At 38.3% G+C, this 23,093-nt stretch overlaps 1 protein-coding gene across 16 annotated transcripts in view; it reads left to right on the top strand.

Annotated features, from left to right (window-relative positions):
* The window catches only part of SETD5 (SET domain containing 5), an 83,333-nt gene that overhangs the window by 30,601 nt on the left and 29,639 nt on the right, over window positions 1-23,093 (top strand). For 4 of the 16 annotated variants that reach the window (XM_070390666.1, XM_070390662.1, XM_070390664.1 and 1 more), the window contains 16 exons: window positions 2,495-2,681; window positions 6,987-7,179; window positions 7,457-7,562; window positions 7,889-8,097; window positions 8,436-8,494; window positions 8,979-9,157; window positions 10,077-10,115; window positions 13,239-13,481; window positions 15,563-15,711; window positions 16,095-16,212; window positions 16,880-16,989; window positions 18,137-18,389; window positions 18,965-19,048; window positions 20,584-20,841; window positions 21,535-21,855; window positions 22,261-22,503. In XM_070390666.1, the coding sequence (XP_070246767.1) occupies window positions 7,088-7,179; window positions 7,457-7,562; window positions 7,889-8,097; window positions 8,436-8,494; window positions 8,979-9,157; window positions 10,077-10,115; window positions 13,239-13,481; window positions 15,563-15,711; window positions 16,095-16,212; window positions 16,880-16,989; window positions 18,137-18,389; window positions 18,965-19,048; window positions 20,584-20,841; window positions 21,535-21,855; window positions 22,261-22,503 (2,463 nt within the window). In that variant the 5' untranslated portion in view covers window positions 2,495-2,681; window positions 6,987-7,087. Of the gene's footprint in view, window positions 1-2,494; window positions 2,682-3,205; window positions 3,304-3,459; window positions 3,685-5,710; window positions 5,976-6,002; window positions 7,180-7,456; window positions 7,563-7,888; window positions 8,098-8,201; window positions 8,243-8,435; window positions 8,495-8,978; window positions 9,158-10,076; window positions 10,116-13,238; window positions 13,482-15,562; window positions 15,712-16,094; window positions 16,213-16,879; window positions 16,990-18,136; window positions 18,390-18,964; window positions 19,049-20,583; window positions 20,842-21,534; window positions 21,856-22,260; window positions 22,504-23,093 lie in introns of those variants that run through there. The other 12 variants (XM_070390675.1, XM_070390673.1, XM_070390665.1 and 9 more) reach the window with 11 other exon arrangements.

The following is a 23,093-nucleotide window of genomic DNA, read 5'->3' as shown; positions in this document are numbered from 1 at the left end:
ATTTATTAGGGAGATACCTGAAGTAATTTTTTCATCTTTTCCTTTTTAGTATATATTTTAAAAATTATTCACAGAAAAATAACAACTATCAATGTAGATTTATAAGTTGTTTTTTGTTAATGTTTGTTTGTTGTTAATCCTCATCCAAGGATACTTTCTACTGATTTTTAGACAGAGTGGAAGGTAGGGGGAGAGACAGAGAGAGAGAGACATCGGTTGGTTGCCTCCCCCTTGGGCCCTGACCAGGGTGGGGATCAAGCCTGCAGCCAAGGTATGTGCCCTTGACCAGAATCAAATCCAGAACCCATCAGTCCACGGGCCAATGCTCCAACCACTGAGCCAGACCAGCTAGGGCTAAGTTGTTTTTTATCTAAAAGCCTACTTTGTTTATAGGCATGTAATAATGGCTGTGACAGAGGATTTTTAATGGTGCTGAGTAACTTTTTTTGTTGTTCTTTACTGAAAATATAATACATGATTCAGATTCCTGTATTGGTCAGGGAAGGTATGGTTATTATCAGGCTCTATTTTTGATTATCGAGCCAGGCAGTATGGGGGCTTTTTTATTTTTATTTTTAATTCGAATTATACAGTAATACTAAAAGTAGCGAAAGTTGAGCCAACAATCCTCAGTATTTAATGTTTTGCCCTTTGGGCTTATTTGATGTGTTCTCCTATCATTGTAGATTTTTATTTCAATTTTCCAGAGACTGTTAAGGCTGTACTGCTTAAATCTCTGTCTGGATATATTGTTAGGGAAAGGAAACATTTATGTGTATAACGGGCTCAAAGGCAAAAGGTTATATTAGTCACTTTTATGAGTTGTGAAGAAGCAATAGATAGGAAGATTTGCCCTTTCATTTTAGTCTCAAGTCTTAGCAATATGTCACCTTCTGTTGAGTAGAACCAGATCTATTGCCACATCCATATTTGAAGAGTCCTAGATCCATTGGAGAGATGAAGCTCTTGCGAAGTGTAGGTGCCTGGGAGGACTGCTCAATTGATAGTTATTCTAGCATTCTAAAATGACACAAGAGTAATACAATTTATGCGTTCTTAAAAATCTTGGATTGATTCACTGTTCACAACTGGGTTTTTTACCCATATTAATTTGCTTCATATATCAAAATAAGATTGAAGCATCTCAGATTGTCTACCATTTAAAATATTAAATATTTTTCATGCCATATTTTTTTAAGTATAAATAATCGTTTGAATTTTCTACCATCTTCATTTACCATTAATCAGTATATCAATCATGACTCTTTGCAGTCTTTTTACAGAAATCTTTATCAATCTGGGTCTTTAACATGACTTTCTTCCCACACAAAATGCTTGTATTTCATCCTTTTAATGTTTTTGTTGTATTTAATGGGTTTTTTTGCAATATAAAACCATTAATGTAAAATCATACAAAGGAAACTTTTTTCCCTTTGCACCATACCTCCAAATATCTTAATCTACTTTTGCATTTTTACACTTCAGTAGTTTGTGAGTCTTTCTGTTCTCAAATTCCACTGGTTATGGTCACCAACTCTCAAGGTATCATCACTGCTTTTCCATACAAAGTTTTCTGACCTTTATCATGAAACTGTATTCTTCATGGTTTATGTTTTTATTCATACCTTGCAATGGATGTTACCTCACAAATATAGTTGTTAAAATAAACTGCATCTTCTCCCAAAATTACAGTTAAAAATGGTTTTAAAAAAGAAAAGAGGCCTGGCTGGCATGATTGAGAGGTTGAGTGTCGACCTGTGAACCAGGAGGTCAATGTTCAGTTCCTGGTTGGGGCACGTGCCTGTGTTGTAGGCTCAATTCCCAGTGTGGGGCGTGTAAGGTGGCAGCCGATTGATGATTCTCTCTCATCATTGATATTTCTCTCTCTTTCCCTCTTCATCTCCCTTCCTCTCTGAAATCAGTAAAAATAAATTTTTTTTTTTAAAAAAAGGAAGAGTGTGTTCTATAACAAAAGAAGGCAATAAGAAACAGCTGTGTCTAGTCAGATAGAAACAAATTGATCTCTTTTATCATATTTAATTTGAAAGAAATAACATTGGCTGCTGGAAAAACTGCATTTGTTTGTGGTGGGCGGAGGGAGCAGGGTTTAAATGAAGATTTTGAATTGTCAAAAAATTAAACTGACATTTCCATTAACCAGCCTATATCTTTAAAATTGTTAGGTCTCAGGCTACTGAAAAATTTCGTTTGATGAGATGTCGTACAGTGGGGGAAATGTGCTTATTAGTGAGCTGGACAAACTATTACTTTCTCTTTATCTGAAAGGTGGAAAAATAAAATAGAAATGAAAAGAAAGCATAACTTTTGCTACCTCATTAATGAAGTGCATAGTAAACATGGGACATGTGTAGATCTCTTGCTGTACTTATTTTATATTTATCCCTTTAAAAGGCTTATTCAAAAAGTGGAAAAAATGTTTAGGATAAATATAAAGAACTATCTGGTTACTAGATATTTTCCTTTGCTATGGCAGGATTCCTCATGTCCATAACATGTTGGTTGAGGCTCTACAGCTCACCCCCACTCTCAGAGTGGCCAGTCTCCATTAATTGGACCCCGTGATTTCCACTTTCTGCTGTGTTGGACGTCATGAGCATTGCAATCCCTCTGGGAGTCACCACACCAGATACATCCTACTCAGATATGGCTGCTGGATCAGAGTAAGTGCTTCTTCCTAGCTAGTAGGTGAATTACCAGTTTGTGTGGAGACAACTTGTGGGCATCTAATAATAAACATGTAGTATTTTCTGAACCCAAGCCTAGCCCACTATAAATAACATTAGACCCTTTCTCCCATAGAAGCTGAATATGGGAGGGGAAAAAATGGGGGGGGGGAGGTTTCTAAGTAAATAATTAAATGGGATGAAATTTGCAAAGTAGTGACTACATTTTTATTTGTTTTGATGGGTGGGGAAGATTGAAATAAAGTAGGTGTCACTACCTGCTTCTGTAGAATTGGTGGATGGAGATAAAGAGGAGTTCTCTCCAACTGATTTTCCTTGAAGGCCTCTTCCTATGTACTTCTCATTATTCTAGAGTAAAGGGGCTGAAACTTTATATGGGCAGGTTACTTAAACCTTATATGGGGCAGAAAACATGGAAAGTTAGTGTCATCTGTTTTTTATAATATTCATTGCCTAGAAAGAGGACCTTCAAAATCAGTGGTACCAAACTTTTTTTTCAGCTAAGAGCAGCTTTAGGAATTCAGAGTTTGTCGAAAAGTCCAATCCCTAAAATAGACTCTCAATTCTTGAAGAATTTAAATGCCAAATGGCAATAAAGGTAGGCCTTCGTTATAAAACTTTATATATTATTCACAGTTTAAAAGATTTTAGCCTTTTGTATCCCTTCTCTTTTAAGTGTCCGAGATTCCCCCTGCTCACAGATTACCCCTCTTGTCCTTTTACCTCCCTTGTACCCAATCTTCCTTGCTTACAGAAAGGAAGTGGAAGCCCCCTACCTTTCAAGACGAAGTGGCACTACACAAGGATGTGAAAGTCCAGCGAAAGAGACCCAAGGGGCCTAGGGGGCAGCATACCCCCAGAAGCCAAGTCTATTCCAGGCAGTACCAGGGATTAGGGTCTGGGCTGGAAAAATCCTGGTGTTTTGAATATGTTCAGGTCCAGTTCAGACTCTTGATCCCACAGCCACTTCTAGAGTGAGGTGGGTGTTGCTCTAATTCCCCTGTTTCTCTTGCCATTTTCACAGTCCCCGGGGATTCTCCCCCTTCAGCAAAGAAAAGCAACTGTACTAGAACTCTGGGTTCAACTGCATCCCTGATTAATAGTGGTTTTCTTCCTTAAAACTGAGAATATTAGTAAAGAGCATGTATATTTCTTCATAAAGCCACTTAGGATAACTTAACTGCTTACTGACTTCCTTAAAGAGGAAGGCTTAAAATGAAGCTACTCTAAGCAGCAATGTATTATTATATTCTGGGGTAGTCTAGAATTTAACGCAGTTTTGGCCTTATTCCCATATAAAACGAAAGATGGAGGGTGGGAGATCGAGAAGGGTGGATAGTGTTTCTTCCATGCCCCCCCCCCCCATTTTGTTGTGTTTTTTTTTGTTTTTTCGGGGGGGAGGTTTGCATGCCAAAGAGATTTCGTTATGCCAATAGCCAAGGTTTCCAATTTTATAACTATTTCCCAAGTAAGTTACTTAAAAATATTCCTGTATTAGTAATTGGTTGCATAGTATTAATAGATTTTTATAAAGTTAGCCACTAGCCTCCTATATGGATTGACTAGCAAACTATATAGGTAGACAACATTAACATTTGTGAGAAATTTTAATAAAAAGATTAAATCAGTGAGTTTGGGATAAGTAAATAAGAAAAATACCAAAAACAGTTATTCCTAAAACTGGTGTTTTCCCCAGAGTGCACAGATGACTGCCCATACATGTTGCTAGGGAATCCAGAAGTAATTGCAGAAAGAAGAAATACTTCTGGCATAAAAAATTTGCCTACAATGTTTCTATTTTTTGAGACATTTCATTCACAATCTCCAGGCAGATTTTTGATAGTGCGATCATAACTAATTACACAATTATTTGTTTGGTATTTCTACAAAGCAAGAGAATGTCAACAATTAGCTTATATGCCATTCTGTTAAATTATTGTTGCCTATTTTAATGCTTCATCATGCATATTTTACTGTCATGCATATTCTACTAGTCTAGGCACTGGTATGAAGATTAAATCTGATACGGAGGGCAAAATACTCAACCAAGAAAAAAACTTAGGTTTTACCTCATGCTTTTTTTAAGCTGATGACAACATTATGCATTATCCATTTTTCATATATTTATAGGGGGAAAAGTCTAGCTATAACAAAGGAAGAAAAGATTTTTCTGAATGTATAGTCTTGCCATAAATGCACTTCAGACATTTCCCAATATAGCAGCAGATTGCATATTGTACTTGGAACACAATTGATGGAGTGTATCTGTTGTAAGCATGGGTTCTGTGTATGTGCCCAACTGTCAATTTAAACATAAGGGGGGAAAAGGCTATAGTTACATTTGCATTAAATGGTTGGCTAATAAAGAGATGCAGTCCTAACACTAAGTTTTAATCCATTTAAATTATAGATAAGAGCTGATATATACATCAAGGAATATCCTAAGAAATATCCTATATTTACCTGTCAACATGTAACTGTATTGAATCACTAACCAGTATGGAAATTACAAAGTTTCCTCATCAAAAGATATGGGCTTAAATTTTAGTATTTGGCATGCATAGCATTATATTAAATGCTGTGCTTGACTAGAAAGTATTGTGCAATGGGGTGGCCTTTTAACCTCCAAAACATACATTTTATTTTTATTCCCTAGACTTGCACATGAATTGCATATGTTCATATTTACCCAGTTTGGAGATGGGTAAGGTAAAACCAACATAGTTACATCTCCATGGCCATCTTTTATTTCATGTCACTTTCCTTCTCCCCACCCCCCAAGAAAAACAAAACTACACAGGTCATTCCTAATAAACAGCTGTCATGTTTCACCCCATGTGTTCAGTGGTACAAAATCTCTTATATAAAATATGTACAGCTCTTTGGAATACTTGTTTATCAAGTAAATTAATGTTGTATAAAATTACTTTCTCTTGATTTTCCATCATAGAAACTAAATTCTGCCTTCATTTTATTAATGCTTGTCTACCTTTGGTTTCATTTAGGAAACCCCACCTGTTTCCTAATACTCAGAGCTGATTGCCTTCCAATGAGCCATGTTCAGATCATCTTTTTCTCGAGTATACTGACCTGCATTCTTGATTTATTCCCTCCCAGTTCCCATCTTGCAGACACTCTTTTAAAGTAATAAAATGCATGCACTTCACTAACAGAGAATACTTTCCTGTGTCTAAAGTTCTTCTTTACCTAGAAATTACCTTTGCTGTTATTAATAAGATCCCTTCTCACAGTTTTGGAGCATATGATTGGGTGAGTTGGATACATATATCAGAATTTTCTTTTATCCCTCACTTCTCAGCTGACATTGTGCCACATTGAACCTCACATTTTATTCCTGCCAAGTACTATATATTGTCTATTTTTAATATATTGAAATAAACATATTACTTGAGGCAAACAGTATGCATTATTTGATTCCCTACAAAACCCTTTGATCTCTAAGGTTGAGTTATGCATGGTGTCCTTGGAGTTTCTAATTTGTGAGTCTCTGTTCTGGTTAATTTAAATAAATGACATAATCTGTTATTCATTATGCAAAGTCATACAATTGCATTATCTTTCAAAATTCTGCCAAACATAACCACTAAAGTTTTTTTTTCCCCCTAAAACTCACATTTTATCCTTTGCCACCTTTGCATTTTTATTATCAAGTAAAGGATTACGTTGAATTTCTAAATTTGAACACATTTATAATTCTTTTATATTAATAAATTGTGCCTGAACTGTTTATTTTCCACTCAAGGAGGGTCCTAAAAGATACTAAACCAAGCTGCTCACTAAGCCTGGTTACTTAAGATCTCATATAATTTTCTTTCAGTGTTATCCTGGTTTACAAACCAGTTAAGCAGAGTAGAAAGAGCACAGGCTTTGGAGTCAGACATTGTTTCAAATCCTGGCTCTGTGTAAACTCATACCTGTTTACCCTTCTGTAAATAAGGGGTTCTATTTACCATGTTTAGTAGTTGTAGAGTAAATTAATTAATATATATATATACAGTACCTAGAAAATAATGGGAAATTCAAATTGGTAGTCACTGTTGCTGTTGTCATTAGACTAACAAAACATCTCAGTAGAGTTTTGATTATTTTGAAGTTCTATTGTATTATCATGCAGCTGTAAGATAATTGTGTCCTTGATATGCTTGCATGTCATTGGTGGATGAGAAGTTATTACTCTAATATTTGAAAGGTGTTTGGGGGTTCATCAAGATGAGAGGTATAAATATAAGATGCCATTGTTTTTACCTGTACTTTCTTCAGGGTATCCAGTCTTGGTAGTGAATGGAAGAGGGCCTGGTCCCTGGGGCAGTGCAGAAGGCACTTTCATCATCTCACTCACTGCAAATGTCATGTGAGGTTTCATGGAAGTATTAAGAGATCCAATTAAGAAGAATAGTTCTGAGTCTAAAGCAGCCCAGAGTGGCTTCTCTAGGGGAAACTCCCTGCTCAGCTGGTACGTTTGTGTTTGTCATTAGGGACACCTTGTATCCCAGGTGCCTGCCTTGAGACATCTGCCTGTACTGGCTTCATGTTACACACAAATCCACATTTAATAACACTCGTAGTGTTATTTATAGGCTTAGTTATGTTAATCAGATTATTTCACTGAGTTCTTTATTCTAGTAGCTGGTGGTTGTGGAAAGAGGAGGGGTTAGAATGGGAAGTTAAGTTTTAGTTTAAGGGAAGATTAGGTGTTATGCTATCATGCATTGCTTTTCGCCTTTGTGCAGCCCTGAATCTGTGGAGGCTAGTCCAGCAGTTAATGAGAAGAGCGTGTATTCCACTCATAATTATGGGACCACTCAGAGGCATGGGTGTCGAGGACTGCCTTATGCTGTGAGTATGCATTTGTTTCTCTCCAAAGCAGTGATCTTCCTGGAGTGTAATCCATTCTTATACATTGTGACTTTCTTGCAATGTTTATATGCAGCATGACGAAGTTGCCCCTTTTGCACTTCCCTGCCTCCAGCGGACGTCTAGCCCTGCATCATTGTTCTTGTTTTTATGTCCCAGTTGACCTTGGCATTTTGTTTTATCACTTTCCTGGTTGAAGCCAAAAAACGAAGGGTACTACTTTCTTCTTTCTTTCCATATGTACCATACTTTAGGGGAGAGAGGGGCCAGTGTTTGGACACTGTTGATTTAAAAAATCTTATTTTCAGGATCATAATTACGGAGCCCCTCCTCCTCCGACACCTCCTGCTTCTCCCCCTGTCCAGACGATCATCCCTCGTTCTGACCTGAATGGCCTGCCGTCGCCCGTAGAGGAACGCTGTGGAGACAGCCCGAACTCTGAAGGAGAGACTGTTCCTACCTGGTGTCCTTGTGGTCTTTCTCAGGATGGCTTCCTTCTCAACTGTGACAAGTGCAGGTAAGATCATGTTCCATCTAAATTCAAGCCTGGGTTGCTGGGATTAGGGTTTCTTATTAGTAGGGAAAAGCTCAAAGTATTCTTTCTTGTGTTTGTTAATGTAGATGATTCCTTAGTGCTCCTTGGCTCGAATTCTCTGCACTAGGTGAGAATTGCTGACAACAAGGAATGAGAGATTGATGTTAAAGCTATTGAATTTGATATGAAATTTAATGTCCTGGAAACTTTTGGTAGGTGGGAGGAAGAGGGTAGTGTATACAGAGACACATCTCCCATGTGTGCGATGATGTGCTGCATGCTGTTGGAAGGACTACTTTAAGTTTATTTTCCATCTTTAGGGGAATGAGCAGGGGGAAGGTTATTAGACTTCATCGGCGGAAGCAGGACAACATATCAGGTGAGCAGAAGATGTGTTATGCCCATATTTTGACATAAAATATTTTGTATTTTAAGTATTTGTCTAAACCCCTTCTGTAAGTTCCCATGGTCCCTAGCTCATTTCACGGAAAGAGATAGAAGTCCTCTGAAAACCACTGTGTAATTCTCTTAATGTCCATAAATGACATTTTAGCTCTGTAGCAATCAAAATATTTTTTGTGAGCACAAAAAATCAGATCCTTTTTCTATGTTACATACTGAAACAATGGAGCTTTGGGACTGATTATCAGGGGAGAAATAGATACAATATTGAACAGTTTATTTGCTTACTGCCAATGATAAAGAATCTTGTCTTCAAATGGGAGGTGGGTATTTATGTTGTTCTACAGACAGAGTTGTAGAAGTAATGACTTACTGGATTATGGAATAAATCTATCAGAATAAGCTGCTTTAATATACTTTTGAATATTTATATAATGTGAACTATGAAATAACCTTTTTAGGTGGGGACAGCAGTGCAACAGAAAGCTGGGATGAGGAGCTTTCTCCTTCCACTGTGTTGTATACAGCAACACAGCACACACCTACAAGCATCACCTTAACTGTTAGAAGAACCAAACCCAAGAAGCGGAAAAAGAGTCCAGAAAAGGGTCGTGCAGCACCAAAGACAAAGAAAATCAAGGTATGGAGGGTAAAGTATCTTAAATAGAAATATGTCTGAAATAGCTCAAATTTTGGACCAAGAATGCACCAAAATTCTTTTAAGAATTTGATCCAGATGTTTGAAGGGCCACTTTTGCTCTACTTGCAAAAATCGGCTAATCTGTTGTCAACATGTAGACCAACCTCTCTTCTGCCACTCCATACCATCACAACTGGCACAAAGTTTCTTCTCCTCCAAGCCCCATCCCAGGTATGAAATCCTAGCCCCACCTGGTAACAAGCCCATATGTGCTACACCCTCCAGTCTAGGCTTCCACTATCCTTACAGTATCTCCCTGCCTCCTCAGCCCAAAGTAGTCTGAAATTCTTGTCCTGGTACATGCCTACTTCATGTCATTGGATTGATTTATTTCCTTGTTTCAAAAAGTTAGGAAATGTCTCTTGAATGGTCTAGGCTTCCTCAGTGTTGTGGTCACTTTCCTGTATTCTAGGAGAAACCTCTTCTGTTTTGTGTTCTTTCTTCCCCATCATGGCAACTTTGTTGCTCCTAGGTGACTTGCCCATCCCTTGCTAAGGGGATTGGTCTTTGTTTCCTTCTTAATTTCAAAACTGGTAAATCTGCCACCTTACTTAACGTTTTAATTTACTTTTTCTTTTAGTGTTAGGTGTGTATATAGGATTTAAGTGATGCATGCTCTTCCCTGTTAATTACCTAGTTTCACAATGGGAAGTACTGGAGTTAGCCGCAGAGTTCACTCTCCTTGAGCTACCCCCTATTCTTGATAATAGTGTGGGGAATTCAATTATATTTGTTACCTAGGGAAAGGGGGACAGGCTAGAACACTAGTTCTTGCCTTAGTTTTAGTCTCAGATAGGTATAACTGTCATTCTTGGTACCAAGTTTTGTTTTGTTCTACTTGTTTTCCTCTTTGGGATAGGCATTTCGAGAGGGATCCCGGAAGTCCTTGCGGATGAAGGTAAGGGGTATTCTTCCCTGATGCTGTGTTTTACTTCACTGTGATCTTGCATTTTGGTTAGCTTCTTTCCTGACATTGATGGTCTGGGAATCTTGGATTCTACTTTTTGTTAGTTTGTAATTGTTGCCATTGGTTTTCATAGAGCCTTTCTCCAAAGTAGATTTTCTTGGCCATTTTCTGAAATATTTTCTCTTTCTGTAATTAGCTTTCATTTGTTGGTTTTTCATTAGCTGCTTTTCTGGGGGTAAGTGACATTTTGCCAAATAAAATGAGGCAGATATGTTCTGTTATTGTGTTTGGCCTCAACCTCAGGAGTGAGGTTTTTCTGGTAAAATAAGATCTCTTATGTACCTACCCTAGGACCATGTGGACTTTAGTCACCAGTTGGGAGGATAATTTTCATCAGTAGGAAAGTGGTATTTATTGATAGGACCTACTCTTATTGGAATTACTTACATTTTAACTGTTTTCTTCTGGCATATTTATTTGATATAGAAGATTCCGGTGGCTGATGTGTTTCTTTTCTTCGGTTGTCAAATAAAAGAGCTTATGAGGCATGATTTGGGGTAACAGTTGGAGAATAGAGAAATTATGTGCAATGGACTTTAGGTACTGGATGACAAAAACAGAATTTGCCCAAAGGAGATTTGATTGTACTATCTGGTATTTCCCTATAAGTATTCATATCCCTAAACATATAAATGATATAAAAGCAGAATCTTTCCTATTGACTGTTATATGGGAAAAACATTAAAATATTTTAGTGAAGATAAGCTTTATTAGGATATATATGTGTATATATATATGGAGTACAACATGACTGATGTTAACAAAGATTACAGGTGGCACTTTATCTAAAATTTGAAGACCTTGCCTTGTATACACCTATAAATAGACTGGTACATATCTGTAGAAGAGATGGGAAGAAGACTTAGAGCCCAAGAGCATCAGAGTCTTGAGATACCTTAGAACACAACTTAATTATTATCTCCTTCAAGGGGCCAAGTTTGCTTTAACTGCCCCTTTATTTTTGTCTCCTTTGCTTACAGGGAGCCTTTAAATAGAGTTATAGAACAGACAAAGGCTTATCCTAGCTATTAAGCCCTTTTCTATTTTATCAGCTATTATAATTTGTCTTTAGAGATTTGAAATGTTTTGAAAGCTGTTGACCAACTCTCCAGAAAACTACACATAAACCCCAAATATTGCTTGTTATTTTGACATGTTGACACACAGTCCCATAAACATGCTAAAATTTATACAATAAAAAAATACTAGTCAGTTTATTTTCATTCTCATACCAGAATTTTAAGTTGAGTTGCAAATTTTGTACTCAATTCATTATTAAGAACTTCACCAAAGTTCTGGGTGATAGCTATAAGAATGGAAAGAATCTGTCATTTGGATTTTTAATCCCACAGTCAGGCACTTTCCTACTTGGAGACTACTCAAAATTTCTCAACTTTGACACTACTGACATTTTGAACCAAGAAATTCTTGGGCTGTTGAAGGGAGCTGTTTTTTGCATTGTAGGCTGTTTAACAACATCCTTGGCATCTACTCACTAGTACCAATAACACATAGGTGTGATAATAAAAAATGACTTCAGATAGTACCAAATATCTCCTTAAGGGCAAATTACCTCTGGTTGAGAACCACTGTTCTAAACTTACTGAGATAGGGTGTTCAGTACCCAGAAGAATGGGACAGCAGATTAGATAGAGTTGTATCAATGAATAACATGATTCTGTGGCAAAGACTTCCCATATACATTGAGTTTAATAAGTCAAAAGTTTAGTGATCCCTACTGGTTGCTTAAACTTGGGAATACTGTTTGGGCATCCATAATTCTCAGTCTTATAAGCAAGCACCCTTAAGTCTTAGGTTTTGTACTTTTTTTTTTATCTCAGCTGTTACTGACATCTCAAGCAGATGAAATTCTGTTCTCAGTGTGTTGTTGGTCTTAGGTGTTTCTTAGATCCTTTGTTTGTTGTTCAGTCTTTTGGACTCTAGGATGAAATGTAAAAAACAGTCATATTGATGTTTTCCTTTTCCTTTCGTGGGGAAAGGATGGTAGACAACAGTCAGTTAAAACCAGTGACACAAAAATGAAAGAAAGCAATTGTTACCAGTAGGTATAAATGTTGTCTATATCATTCATGAAAGTACGTTTAATTTTCTTATGCCTGTTTTTGCAAGTTTAGGTGGACATTATTTATGAGTAGCTTTGTTACTATACTGTCTTTTCCTTCTAATCATCACTAATATGACATCATCACAATTATTTGTTTTGTTTTCTGATGGTACCTTAAGTCTTGAGCTCTAGAGAGGAGAGCATGTGTCAAACTTAAACTCTGTCTCTGTAGCTCAAGCACACAAAAAACTGTTTAGGATAATGCTTATGTGATATAATAATATTTTCTTAGTACTGTCACCATAGAGGGCAATGGTTTTCCCTAGAGAAGCATAGTAAAGTACTCTCAGCATTTTTCAAACTCTACCTACCCACCCCCTCTCCTCACCTCAGCTTTTCAAAGTGTGGCTATTGAAACTGTTGAAAATAGAGTGTTAGAAAGATACACTCCAGAATGACAGCTTTTTCTATGGGAAATGAGATGATGGGTTATTTATTTTTTTTGGGTCACATGTATATTTCAAGTGAACATGTAATAATTGTATAATGAACATAAGTCACACAAAAACAAAAACATTCTCCTGGAGAGAAGTAAAATACTATCAATTTGGGCTGGCACACTAATATAGATGTCCAAGAAATACTTAAATTTAAGTGATGTGATATTTGAGAGGTCTCTTGTTCATTTTCATGAAAATTTTCTTCTTAACTTGATTTTTATGACTTAAAGATGGTCATAAAACTACAGTGATGGGGATAGAAGTATGATCCAGATTAATTTCTCACTTTAGAAATGAGGAAAACTGAGCTTTTTTAAGGCTTCCCTGCTCATTGGTAATGAAACCAGATCCCCTGACTCCCAGGCATTACTCTTTTATGCCACACCAACTGCCACTTAAAAAACAAATTTTCTGAGACTCAGCCTCTTTTCCCCCCCTCCCATTTTTATTCATGGGCTCTGCTAACCTACCTACCTTTGTTTTCTACAGAATTCTCCTTCTGAAGCACAGAATTTAGATGAGAATACAACTGAGGGATGGGAAAATCGGATAAGACTATGGACTGATCAGTATGAAGAAGCTTTGACTAATCAGTACAGTGCAGATGTACAGAATGCCCTTGAACAACATCTACATTCTAGCAAGGAATTTGTGGGCAAACCTGCTATTTTAGACACTATCAATAAGACTGAATTGGCCTGCAATAATACAGTTATTGGTTCCCAAATGCAGGTAAGGATAAAAGGATTAATGGCTCAAAGTAGTTGATTTTTAAGAACTCAGGAAGAGGGTTTATATTGGAATTACCATATCTTTCAAATTTACAAGGACTTAGAGCAATGGTTCTCAACCTTCCTAATGCCGCGACCCTTTAATACAGTTCCTCATGTTGTGGTGACCCCCAACCATAAAATTACTTTCATTGATACTTCATTAACTGTAATTTTGCTACTGTTATGAATTGTAATGTAAATATCTGATATGCAGGCTGTATTTAGGCGACCCCTGTGAAAGGGTCGTTTGACCCCCAAAGGGGTCGCAACCCACAGGTTGAGAACTGCTGACTTAGAGCATCTTTAACCAAAAGCAGGTTATAGTTGCCCTAGCTGATTTGCTTCAGTGGTTAGAGTGTTGACCCGCCAGCTGAATGGTCGCATGTTCGATTCTGGGCAAGGGCACACACTTCAGTTGCAGGCTGGATCCCTGGCACCAGTCGGGGCACATGCAGGAGGTACCCAATCAATGTGTCTCTCTCACGTCGATATTTCTCCCTCTTGTCTCCCCTCTCCCTTCCACTCTCTAAAAATCAGCCTGGCAGGCATGGCTCAGTGGTTGAGCGCCTGCCTATGAGCCAGGAGGTCATGGTTCAATTCCTGGTCAAGGCACATGCCTGGGTTGTGGGCTCTGTTCCTAGTGTGCGGCGTGCAGGAGGCAGCCAATCAATGATTCTCTCTCATCATTGATGTTTCTATCTCTCTCTCCCTCTCCCTTCCTCTCTGAAATCAATAAAAAATATATTTTTTTAAAAATCAGTAGTGGTTGGGGGGAGTTACAGTAACTGGACACTATTCAGTTACATATTTTTAGACTACCTTGATTAATTAAAAATATATAAATTAAGATAGGAAATTTTATGCAGCCTCAGTAGGAATTATTAAGCTAAATAGAAAGCTAAGCTCTCTCTCCCTCCTCCCATTCTTATATTAGAAATAGACCACTAAAACCATAATTACGCATTTTTCTTGGATTTTTTTTTTTAATATATTTTCATTGATTTCAGAGAGGAAGGGAGAGACAGATAGAGAAAAAAGATCAATGGTGAGATAGAATCATCAGTTGGCTATTCCCCACAAGTCCCCTACCGGAGAAGAACCCATAACCTGGGCATGTGCCCTGACTGGGAATCTAACCATGACCTCCTGGTTCATAGATCGACGCTCAACCACGTAGCCCCTCTGGCTAGACTTGTATCTTTTCTTGATGTTATTGGGCCCAAATTAAGCTGTGAAGGTGTGAGGGAATGTGGCAGGTTCACTACATGGAGTCCTTTTCCTAGAAGTACTGACCTTTCATCAACTCAAAAATTTCTGATCATAGCCCTAGCTGGTTTAGTTCAGTGGATAGAATGTCAGCCTGAGGACTAAAGGGTCCTGGGTTCGATTCCTGTCAAGGGCACATGCCCAGGTTGCGGGCTCAATTCCCAGTTGGGGGCGTGCAAGAGGCAGCCAGTCAATGAGTCTCTCTCATTGATGTTTCTCTCCCTCTCCCTTCTTCTCTAAAAATCAATAAAAATATATGAAAAAAATTCCTGATCATTGAGCTAAATAATATATACAAATACATCCTAAAAGCATTGGTGTTTTTTCCTCAGTTAGGAAATATTGTCCACACTAGAGGCCCGGTGCATGAAATTTGAGCAGGGGTGGGGGGGGTCCCTTAGCCCAGCCTGTGCCCTCTTGCAGTCAAGGACCCCTCAGGGGACCCGTCACTCCTTACCACCTGTCTGCTCACTGGTCCTTACCACTTAGCTCACCGCTCCTTAATGCTGCCATGGAGGCAGGAGAGGCTCCTGCCATCACCACTGCACTCGCCAGCTGTAAGCCTGGCTTCTGGCTGAGCAGCGCTCCCCCTGTGGGAGTGCACTGACCACCAGGGGTCAGCTCCTCTGTTGAGTGTCTGCCCCCTGGTGATCAGTGTACATCATAGCAACTGGTCATTCTGGTCGTTTTGCCAAAACAGTCGCTTTAGGCTTTTATTATATATAAGATGCTGCTGTTGTTGCTATCTAATGTTAATACTCTGGTTTTATTCAGCTACAGTTGGGAAGAGTCACTCGTGTTCAAAAGCACCGGAAGATCCTGAGGGCTGCACGAGATTTGGCTTTGGACACTCTTATAATAGAGTATCGAGGGAAAGTCATGTTACGACAGCAGTTTGAGGTCAATGGGCATTTCTTCAAAAAGTAAGAATATCATTTTGTGAGCAGTGAGGGCTAAAGTGGGCCTGGCTGAGCCGTATCGCTATAAAAACCAGTCTGGTTGATAGGATACTCTCTTGGGGAAAAGATTACAGCTCAAATAATCTCATTCATGTCTGCCGTTGCTAGAGAAGTGTTAATAAGTCTGCAAACTATTTAATGTATAAAGTGTAATGACTCCAGGCCAAGCATTCCTTGCTTTGTGCTTATTCTTTAATCAAAAGCAGACAAGCATGTGATATTTTCCAAGTGTAGGCATTGCAAAAGACTACTGCTGCTTCTGTCAGCATGTGCTTTATATTTGAAATCAACGGGGTGGCCTTTTTATTTGTGTTGAGAATTACAGAAATTTTTAATTATATCCCTAGACCATACCCCTTTGTGCTCTTCTACTCAAAATTCAATGGTGTAGAGATGTGTGTGGATGCACGTACTTTCGGTAATGATGCTCGGTTCATCAGAAGATCATGTACACCAAATGCAGAGGTAAGATTTCTGTAGCAACTTCTCTTTTAATGGAATCACCAAAGAATAGAATAAGTCTACTGAAGAAACAATCTGAAAACTTCACCCAGGTTAAGGTCTGTAGATAATGGTTATGATCTTTAATTGTAAAAGAAGACAAAAACAAAAGTAATGATGCTTTTATTCTGACAGGATGGGGGCAAGGAATGAATTCTTTAGAGAGGAAGAAGTGGGAAAAGCATTTAAGAGAAAGAGCTAGACTGGATAAGAAGTCAAAGAGTTTATAGTAAAGAAGTTACCATATAGTAGAAGATGTCGTTGGGTCCAAACTAAGCTATATGGTTAATAGTGCTTCTAGACATTTTTAGAATTGATTAATCAGTGCAACCATATCAAATAAAGCAAGAAACTCCACAGGAGTTTTCTTTCAGGCTAAGAAATTTTAATTCTCTGAAAACAGCTTTAATATATAAAATAGTGGTTGTACCTTGATTTCTAACATCTTGAGGTTTATTGAGGTATCATACATTTTCAAACAGTTACTATATAATAGTTACAAATGAGATGATAGAGTTAAGACTACTATAACTCTAACTGGGGATAAATTATTTGTATAAAACGTTTTTTTTCTTTTGGAGAATTTTTGGTCTTTGTGATAAATCATCAATCATAAGTGCTATTCACACAGGTGCGACACATGATTGCAGATGGGATGATTCACCTGTGTATCTATGCTGTGTCTGCTATCACCAAGGATGCTGAAGTCACCATAGCATTTGATTATGAGTACAGTAACTGGTAAGACCTCTAAAACCTTTCCTAACATGAATGACCTTATCTTACATATTAAGCTATTAGGTCTGCTTTTGTTTCTAAACATTTTTCTCTTTTTTAACTAATCTTTTCACGAGTATTGCATTTTTCTGCTTAGAAATTCTGGAGGGAAAGAGATTTTGGGCGTTGTTTGTTTGTTTTATGAGACATAGATACATAGTATTAAACTGCTCAATAGTCTGCTAACCAAATGTATTTTAGTTTATACCTTTATAGCAAGAATAGCAAAAAATGGGTAGGTATGACATTCCTGAAAATTGAGACAGCATCAGTTGTATGCACACAGCAATTATGCCAGGGGTCATATAGAATGAGAATTTAAAGGTTCACCCCATCCACTCAAATCATGTAATCTAGTTATATATGACAATACAGAAAAACAGATATGGCAAATCACAGATGAATATGTGATGGGTTTTATAAAACGGATGATTTTTCTTCCATGGTCCTTTTAGGCAAAAAAGGTTATAAATTGATGTTTGGCACATGTATAATAAAAGGTATTAATAATAAGTAGGGCCCTAGCCATTTTGGCTCAGTGGATAGAGCATCAGCCTGTGGACTGAGGGGTCCCGGGTTCAATTCCAGTGAATGGCATACGCCGGGGTTGCGGGCTTGATCCCCAGTGTGGGGTGTGCTGGAGGCAACTGATCAATGATTCTCTCTCATCATTGATGTTTCTTTCTCTCTCTCCCTCTCCATTCCTCTCTCTGAAATCAATAAAAATATTTAAGAAAAAATAATAATAATAAGTGGGGAATTAGTGGGTAAAAAAGTTAGTGGCGGATGTAGACAAAAGATAAGTATAGCCACTTTAGAATTTTTCACTGATTCATTGCTCACTCAGTAGCATAAAGACAGTTGGGAGAACTGAATTTAGTGGGGGCTTTCTTTTCTTTCCATTGACCATAGGTCAGTGGGAAAAGTTGGGGTTCTGTAGACATACAGAATATTGAAAGTACTCATAGGACTCTCTAATGTCTCTGTTTAACTTAATCACACATAATACAAGAAGAAATTACTGTAGTAATATTTTAAGAGAATGAATGGGTAATATAACTGATTTTCAAGGTTACTGAGACAGGCACTTTTATTTGTTTCTTTGGAGCAGTAATTATAAAGTAGACTGTGCATGTCACAAGGGGAACCGGAATTGCCCTATACAGAAAAGGAATCCCAATGCTGCAGAACTGCCACTCCCACCTCCTCCAAGCCTACCCATCGTTGGAGCAGAGACAAGACGGAGAAAAGCACGGCGGAAAGAGCTAGAGATGGAGCAGCAGAATGAGACTGTAGAGGAGGATACCAACCCACAAGCAGAACAAGTTCCTGCTGAGAAAGTGACTTTATCCAGTGACCATGAGGTAATGTTACTTGGCCAGAGGGTGTTGCTATGGTATTGATCATCTCCAAACGAAGAGGATCTCAGGTTGACACATGTTTTATGTAGGGATCTATAGTAACACTTAATGCCCTTCATATCAAGGTGGGTGCATGTTCATTCGTTCCATTCATTCTCTCTTTTTAAAAAAATATTTTTATTGATTTTGAGAGAAAGAAACATCGATGTGAGAGGGAAACATTTATTGGCTGCCTCCTGCACACCCCCTACCAGGAATCAAGCCCAAAACCTAGGCCTGTGCCCTGACTAGGAATTGAACTGGCAACCTTTTGGTGCACGGGACAACGCCCAACAAACTAAGCCACACTGACTAGGGCCTCTCTTTTTTTTAAACAATGTCAAGAATATCCTTTTACCTACTTTCCAGGTTTTAGTCCAGAGAATGGGGCTGGTCTGTGTTTACCATGTGGCCCCACATGAGTAACACTATCAAGCACTAGAAATTGTTTCTAGAGAGTTTTAAGCTATTGGAGGGTCAGGGGGTGATTTTTGTCCCAAAGCTTAAGAGTACAGCTAAATATTGCCTCTATCTTAAAGGAAATAGACAATCCAGAAGAAAAGGCAGAAGAAGAAAAAGAAGAGGTTACAGATGACCAGGAGAACCCAGCTCATAGCAGGAGGGTGGGTATCCCATAACATCCTTTTGTTAGAGCTGACTCCTACTACCTATAGTATGTGAAGCCCTTCTCTTCTGAGTTTGTATCATCTCATTTCTTTGACAACATACTATACCATCATCTGCACATTATAATTTGGATTTTTTTTTTCATAAAGTCAATTTTATTAACGTAGCAGTTGTCTAGTGCCTATTATCGATGATGGTCTTTAGAAGCTTCTTACTAACAATTTCATTTCCAAAAAACTGTCTGGTCAAAACAAAATGTGTCTGTTGGGGCTAACTTAGAGGAATTTTCCTAAGTTTGTGTGAGTTTTGACATTTAAAAATCCCTATCAGTCATATGGATTCAAAACTCTTACTTTTTGCTGAAACCATCCATGTTTATTTCTTTTTTTTTTTTAATATATATTTTTTATTGCTTTTTTACAGAGAAGAAGGGAGAGGGATAGAGAGTTAGAAACATCGATGAGAGAGAAACATCGATCAGCTGCCTCCTGCACACCCCCTACTGAGGATGTGCCCGCAACCAAGATACATGCCCTTGACCAGAATCGAACCTGGGACCTTTCAGTCTGCAGGCCGACGCTCTATCCACTGAGCCACACCAGTTAGGGCATCCATGTTTATTTCTGTCCCTCAGAAGAAGTTCAAGAAAATCTACTTGGTTATTTTGAACTCTGAAAATGCAGAGAAGTAATTGGTTTTGATGACTGTTTTTCTTTTATATTAAAGTTTCAGGATAGCTGGCCTTGTTTGAAAAGTTAAGGTTTGACCTTCCTTTAAAATTCTAACACTTAAATTAAATACTGCCCTGACCAGTTTGGCTCAGTGGATAGAGCGTCGGCCTGCGAACTGAAGGGTCCCAGGTTCGATTTCCAGTCAAGGGCATGTACCTTGGTTGCAGGCACATCCCCAGTGGGGAGTGTGCAGGAGGCAGCTGATCGATGTTTCTCTCTCATCGATGTTTCTAACTCTCTATCCCTCTCTCTCCCTTCCTCTCTGTAAAAAAAATCAATAAAATATATATTTTTTAAAATTAAATACTTTATTTTTAGTTTTTATGTTTTATTTTACAAGATACAGACAGTCCTCGGGTTATGTCGGACTCAACGTATGTCATTTCGTGGTTACCTCACTATCTCCCATATATTAAAAAAAAAAAAGTTCCGTCATTTTGACGTATGTACATATGTGCTTTATGCTTTTTATTATTTATTTACCACAAGTAAAGGTCAGAATTGTTATCTTTCTTTTAAATTTTTTTTACTGTTTCACTTTATTACTGCTGTGTATGTGCTCCATGTGAGTGACATAGGTGCTTATGTAGGTGGGTTCCAACTTACGGCAAAAATTGCATTACATTGTGCCATAGGAACAAATCTCCGATGTAACCCAAGGACCTACTGTATATGTACTGATAGTTTTGTAAATGTCTATAAATTTTCATAAATAATATTTCTGAAATGCTGTCGTGTCCCCCCTCCCCCCCACCCGTTGAAACTTCCTTCTATGCTAATGCTATGTGTGTTTTTTCTAGACCCGGGAAGATAGGAAGGTTGAAGCCATCATGCATGCTTTTGAAAACTTGGAGAAAAGAAAGAAGCGACGGGATCAGTCCTTGGAACAAAGCAACTCTGACATAGAGGTTACTACCAATGCCTCAGAGACACCTGTAGGGGAAGAAACAAAAACTGAAACTCCTGAATCTGAAGTTAGCAACTCTGCTTCAAATGTGGCCATCCCAAGCACCCCACAGAGTATTGGGGTGAACACCCGAAGGTCTTCCCAAGCTGGGGTAAGAGAAGAAAAGATTCCAGCCTTCAACATCCTTGCTTTTGCTAATGTCAGTTACCTGGTTTTTAGAAATTGTTAAAATTTGAATTTTCAGTTTTATTTCATATTGCATTAAATAAGGCCATTTTCATCAGCTGTGGGATACAGGGAGGCAGAATTGGAATGACCAGACACTTTAGACTAGAATGAAATGTCATATTGTTTCTGCCAGATAAACTCTTGGTGATGAGTTCATAAAAATTATTTGGTTTCTCTTTTGGCCCTTCTGTATAACACAGTCATGCAGCTGCCCTTTCATAGTATTCTCAGGGTAAACTCATGTTTCCCTTCCCTACCCTAGCCCTGAATTCTAAGCCTTAAACTAAAACCTTAGTGTGTGGGAAAGAAACAAAGGAGAAAATGGTCTTTGCTAAGATCCCTAAAATTAGGTGGCTTCAGCTGACTTTTGACCTATTTTATAAATACTTACAAGAAGCTAAATAAATAAATAAATAATAACCAAGCCATCTACCTACAGCCTATTTAGCTAATTTCACTATTTAAATTTTATAAGAATTACTTTTGAAATTAGTGTTTCTAAATGCTCGCTTTTTTCACCAGTAAACATTCAGAATGCTTAAAGGGAATAGGGGGCTAGATGGAATGTTTGCTGATAAGAAATTTCTAGTAAGCATTTACTCTGCTGTTGTTGTAGGATGTTGCTATAGAAAAGCCAGTCCCCAAACCACCTCCTGCAAAGCCTTCTAGGCCCCGACCGAAGAGTCGTATTTCTCGGTACCGGACCAGTTCAGCCCAAAGACTAAAGCGTCAGAAGCAGGCCATTGCACAGCAGGCAGAGTTGTCACAAGCTGCCTTGGAAGAAGGAGGAAATAACAGTTCAGTAACTCCTACTGAAGCTGGAAGTACAGACAGTTCAGGAGAAAACAGGCAGTTAACAGGATCTGACCCAACTATGGCATCAGTAACTGGATCCCATGTCAACCGTGCAGCGTCTAAATACCCCAAAACCAAAAAGGTGAGTCATGAAAACATGTTCATAAGTCTAGTCTGGCAAGGGCTGTGTCTTAGTAAAGTGAGAGGTCCTGTAACTCCCCAGAAAAAAACAAATACTCTAAATATTATTAAATTGAAAGTTTTAAATAAAATATTTTGACACAGAGGGCTGAAGCCATGCTACTACAGTGCTTTTGTTCCCATAATTTTGGGGCAGAGGTAAATGCTGATATCTGGAATTATTCCTCCCTTTGTGGTCACAGAGAGGGTGAAGGAAACATCCTTGCATTTTGAATGCCCAATTCATTCTCTGCAGCTGCTGTATCTACTTGAGTCCTAGTTCTAGATGAGGTTTGTCTATCATCTAACACTGCTGCCTCTGGCTTTTACATCTGCAGCGTCAACTGATGATCTCTTTTTGCTTTAGTATCTAGTTACAGAATGGTTGAATGACAAAGCTGAGAAGCAAGAATGCCCTGTTGAGTGCCCTTTACGTATCACCACGGACCCAACTGTACTGGCAACGACCCTGAACATGTTACCTGGTCTTATCCATTCCCCGTTAATTTGCACCACCCCCAAACACTACATTCGCTTTGGCTCACCCTTTATCCCTGAGAGGCGTCGAAGGCCCCTTCTGCCTGATGGCACATTCAGCTCCTGTAAAAAGGTATGTCAATGTTTATTTTTAACCTAGGTTGCTTGCAATCCTAACATATCTAACACATTCTCCAGATAGCTACTCTCTGCCCATGTGAGTTTATTATGAGTTAATTGTTCCACCTTGAATACCGATGCATCAAAACTCAGTGGGACTAAGGTCGGATGTTGTGTACTGCGATGTTGGTGCTCAGTTTGTGAGTATTCACTATTGTCTTCAGAGAGCCCTTGAGGTTACTGAGTTGAGAGCGCACAGCATTTGATGCCTGGGAAGGGAGGGATGTTCTGTGTGTGCTCTTGTGGTATTGGTTAAAATGTCCATTTGTGATTTTGAGTGAGATTGGGCCCCAGGTACTCTAAAGTACTGTTGCATAAGTAAAAAATTATCGAATTGTGTTTTAAATTAATTCAATCATTATTATCATTTGAATTAGAGTAGAGGAAATGTCCTATTACAATTGGCATAATTGTTGTTTCTTGATCAAATGACAAGTTGGATTGTTTATTCCCTAGTGAATATGGAACCTACTATAAATTCATTCTATCTCTTTCTCTTCCTGTCTCTCCTCTCTCTAGTTACATACTATTTTTGGATCTAGT

The sequence above is a fragment of the Myotis yumanensis genome, unplaced genomic scaffold (genome assembly GCF_028538775.1).
Source record: "Myotis yumanensis isolate MYYU_CA2020_CCGP unplaced genomic scaffold, mMyoYum1.0.hap1 SCAF_14, whole genome shotgun sequence".
In the NCBI taxonomy this organism is placed as follows: domain Eukaryota; kingdom Metazoa; phylum Chordata; class Mammalia; order Chiroptera; family Vespertilionidae; genus Myotis; species Myotis yumanensis.
Note: the sequence above shows the minus strand (reverse complement) of the source record. Positions and strands in the feature narration are given on the sequence as shown.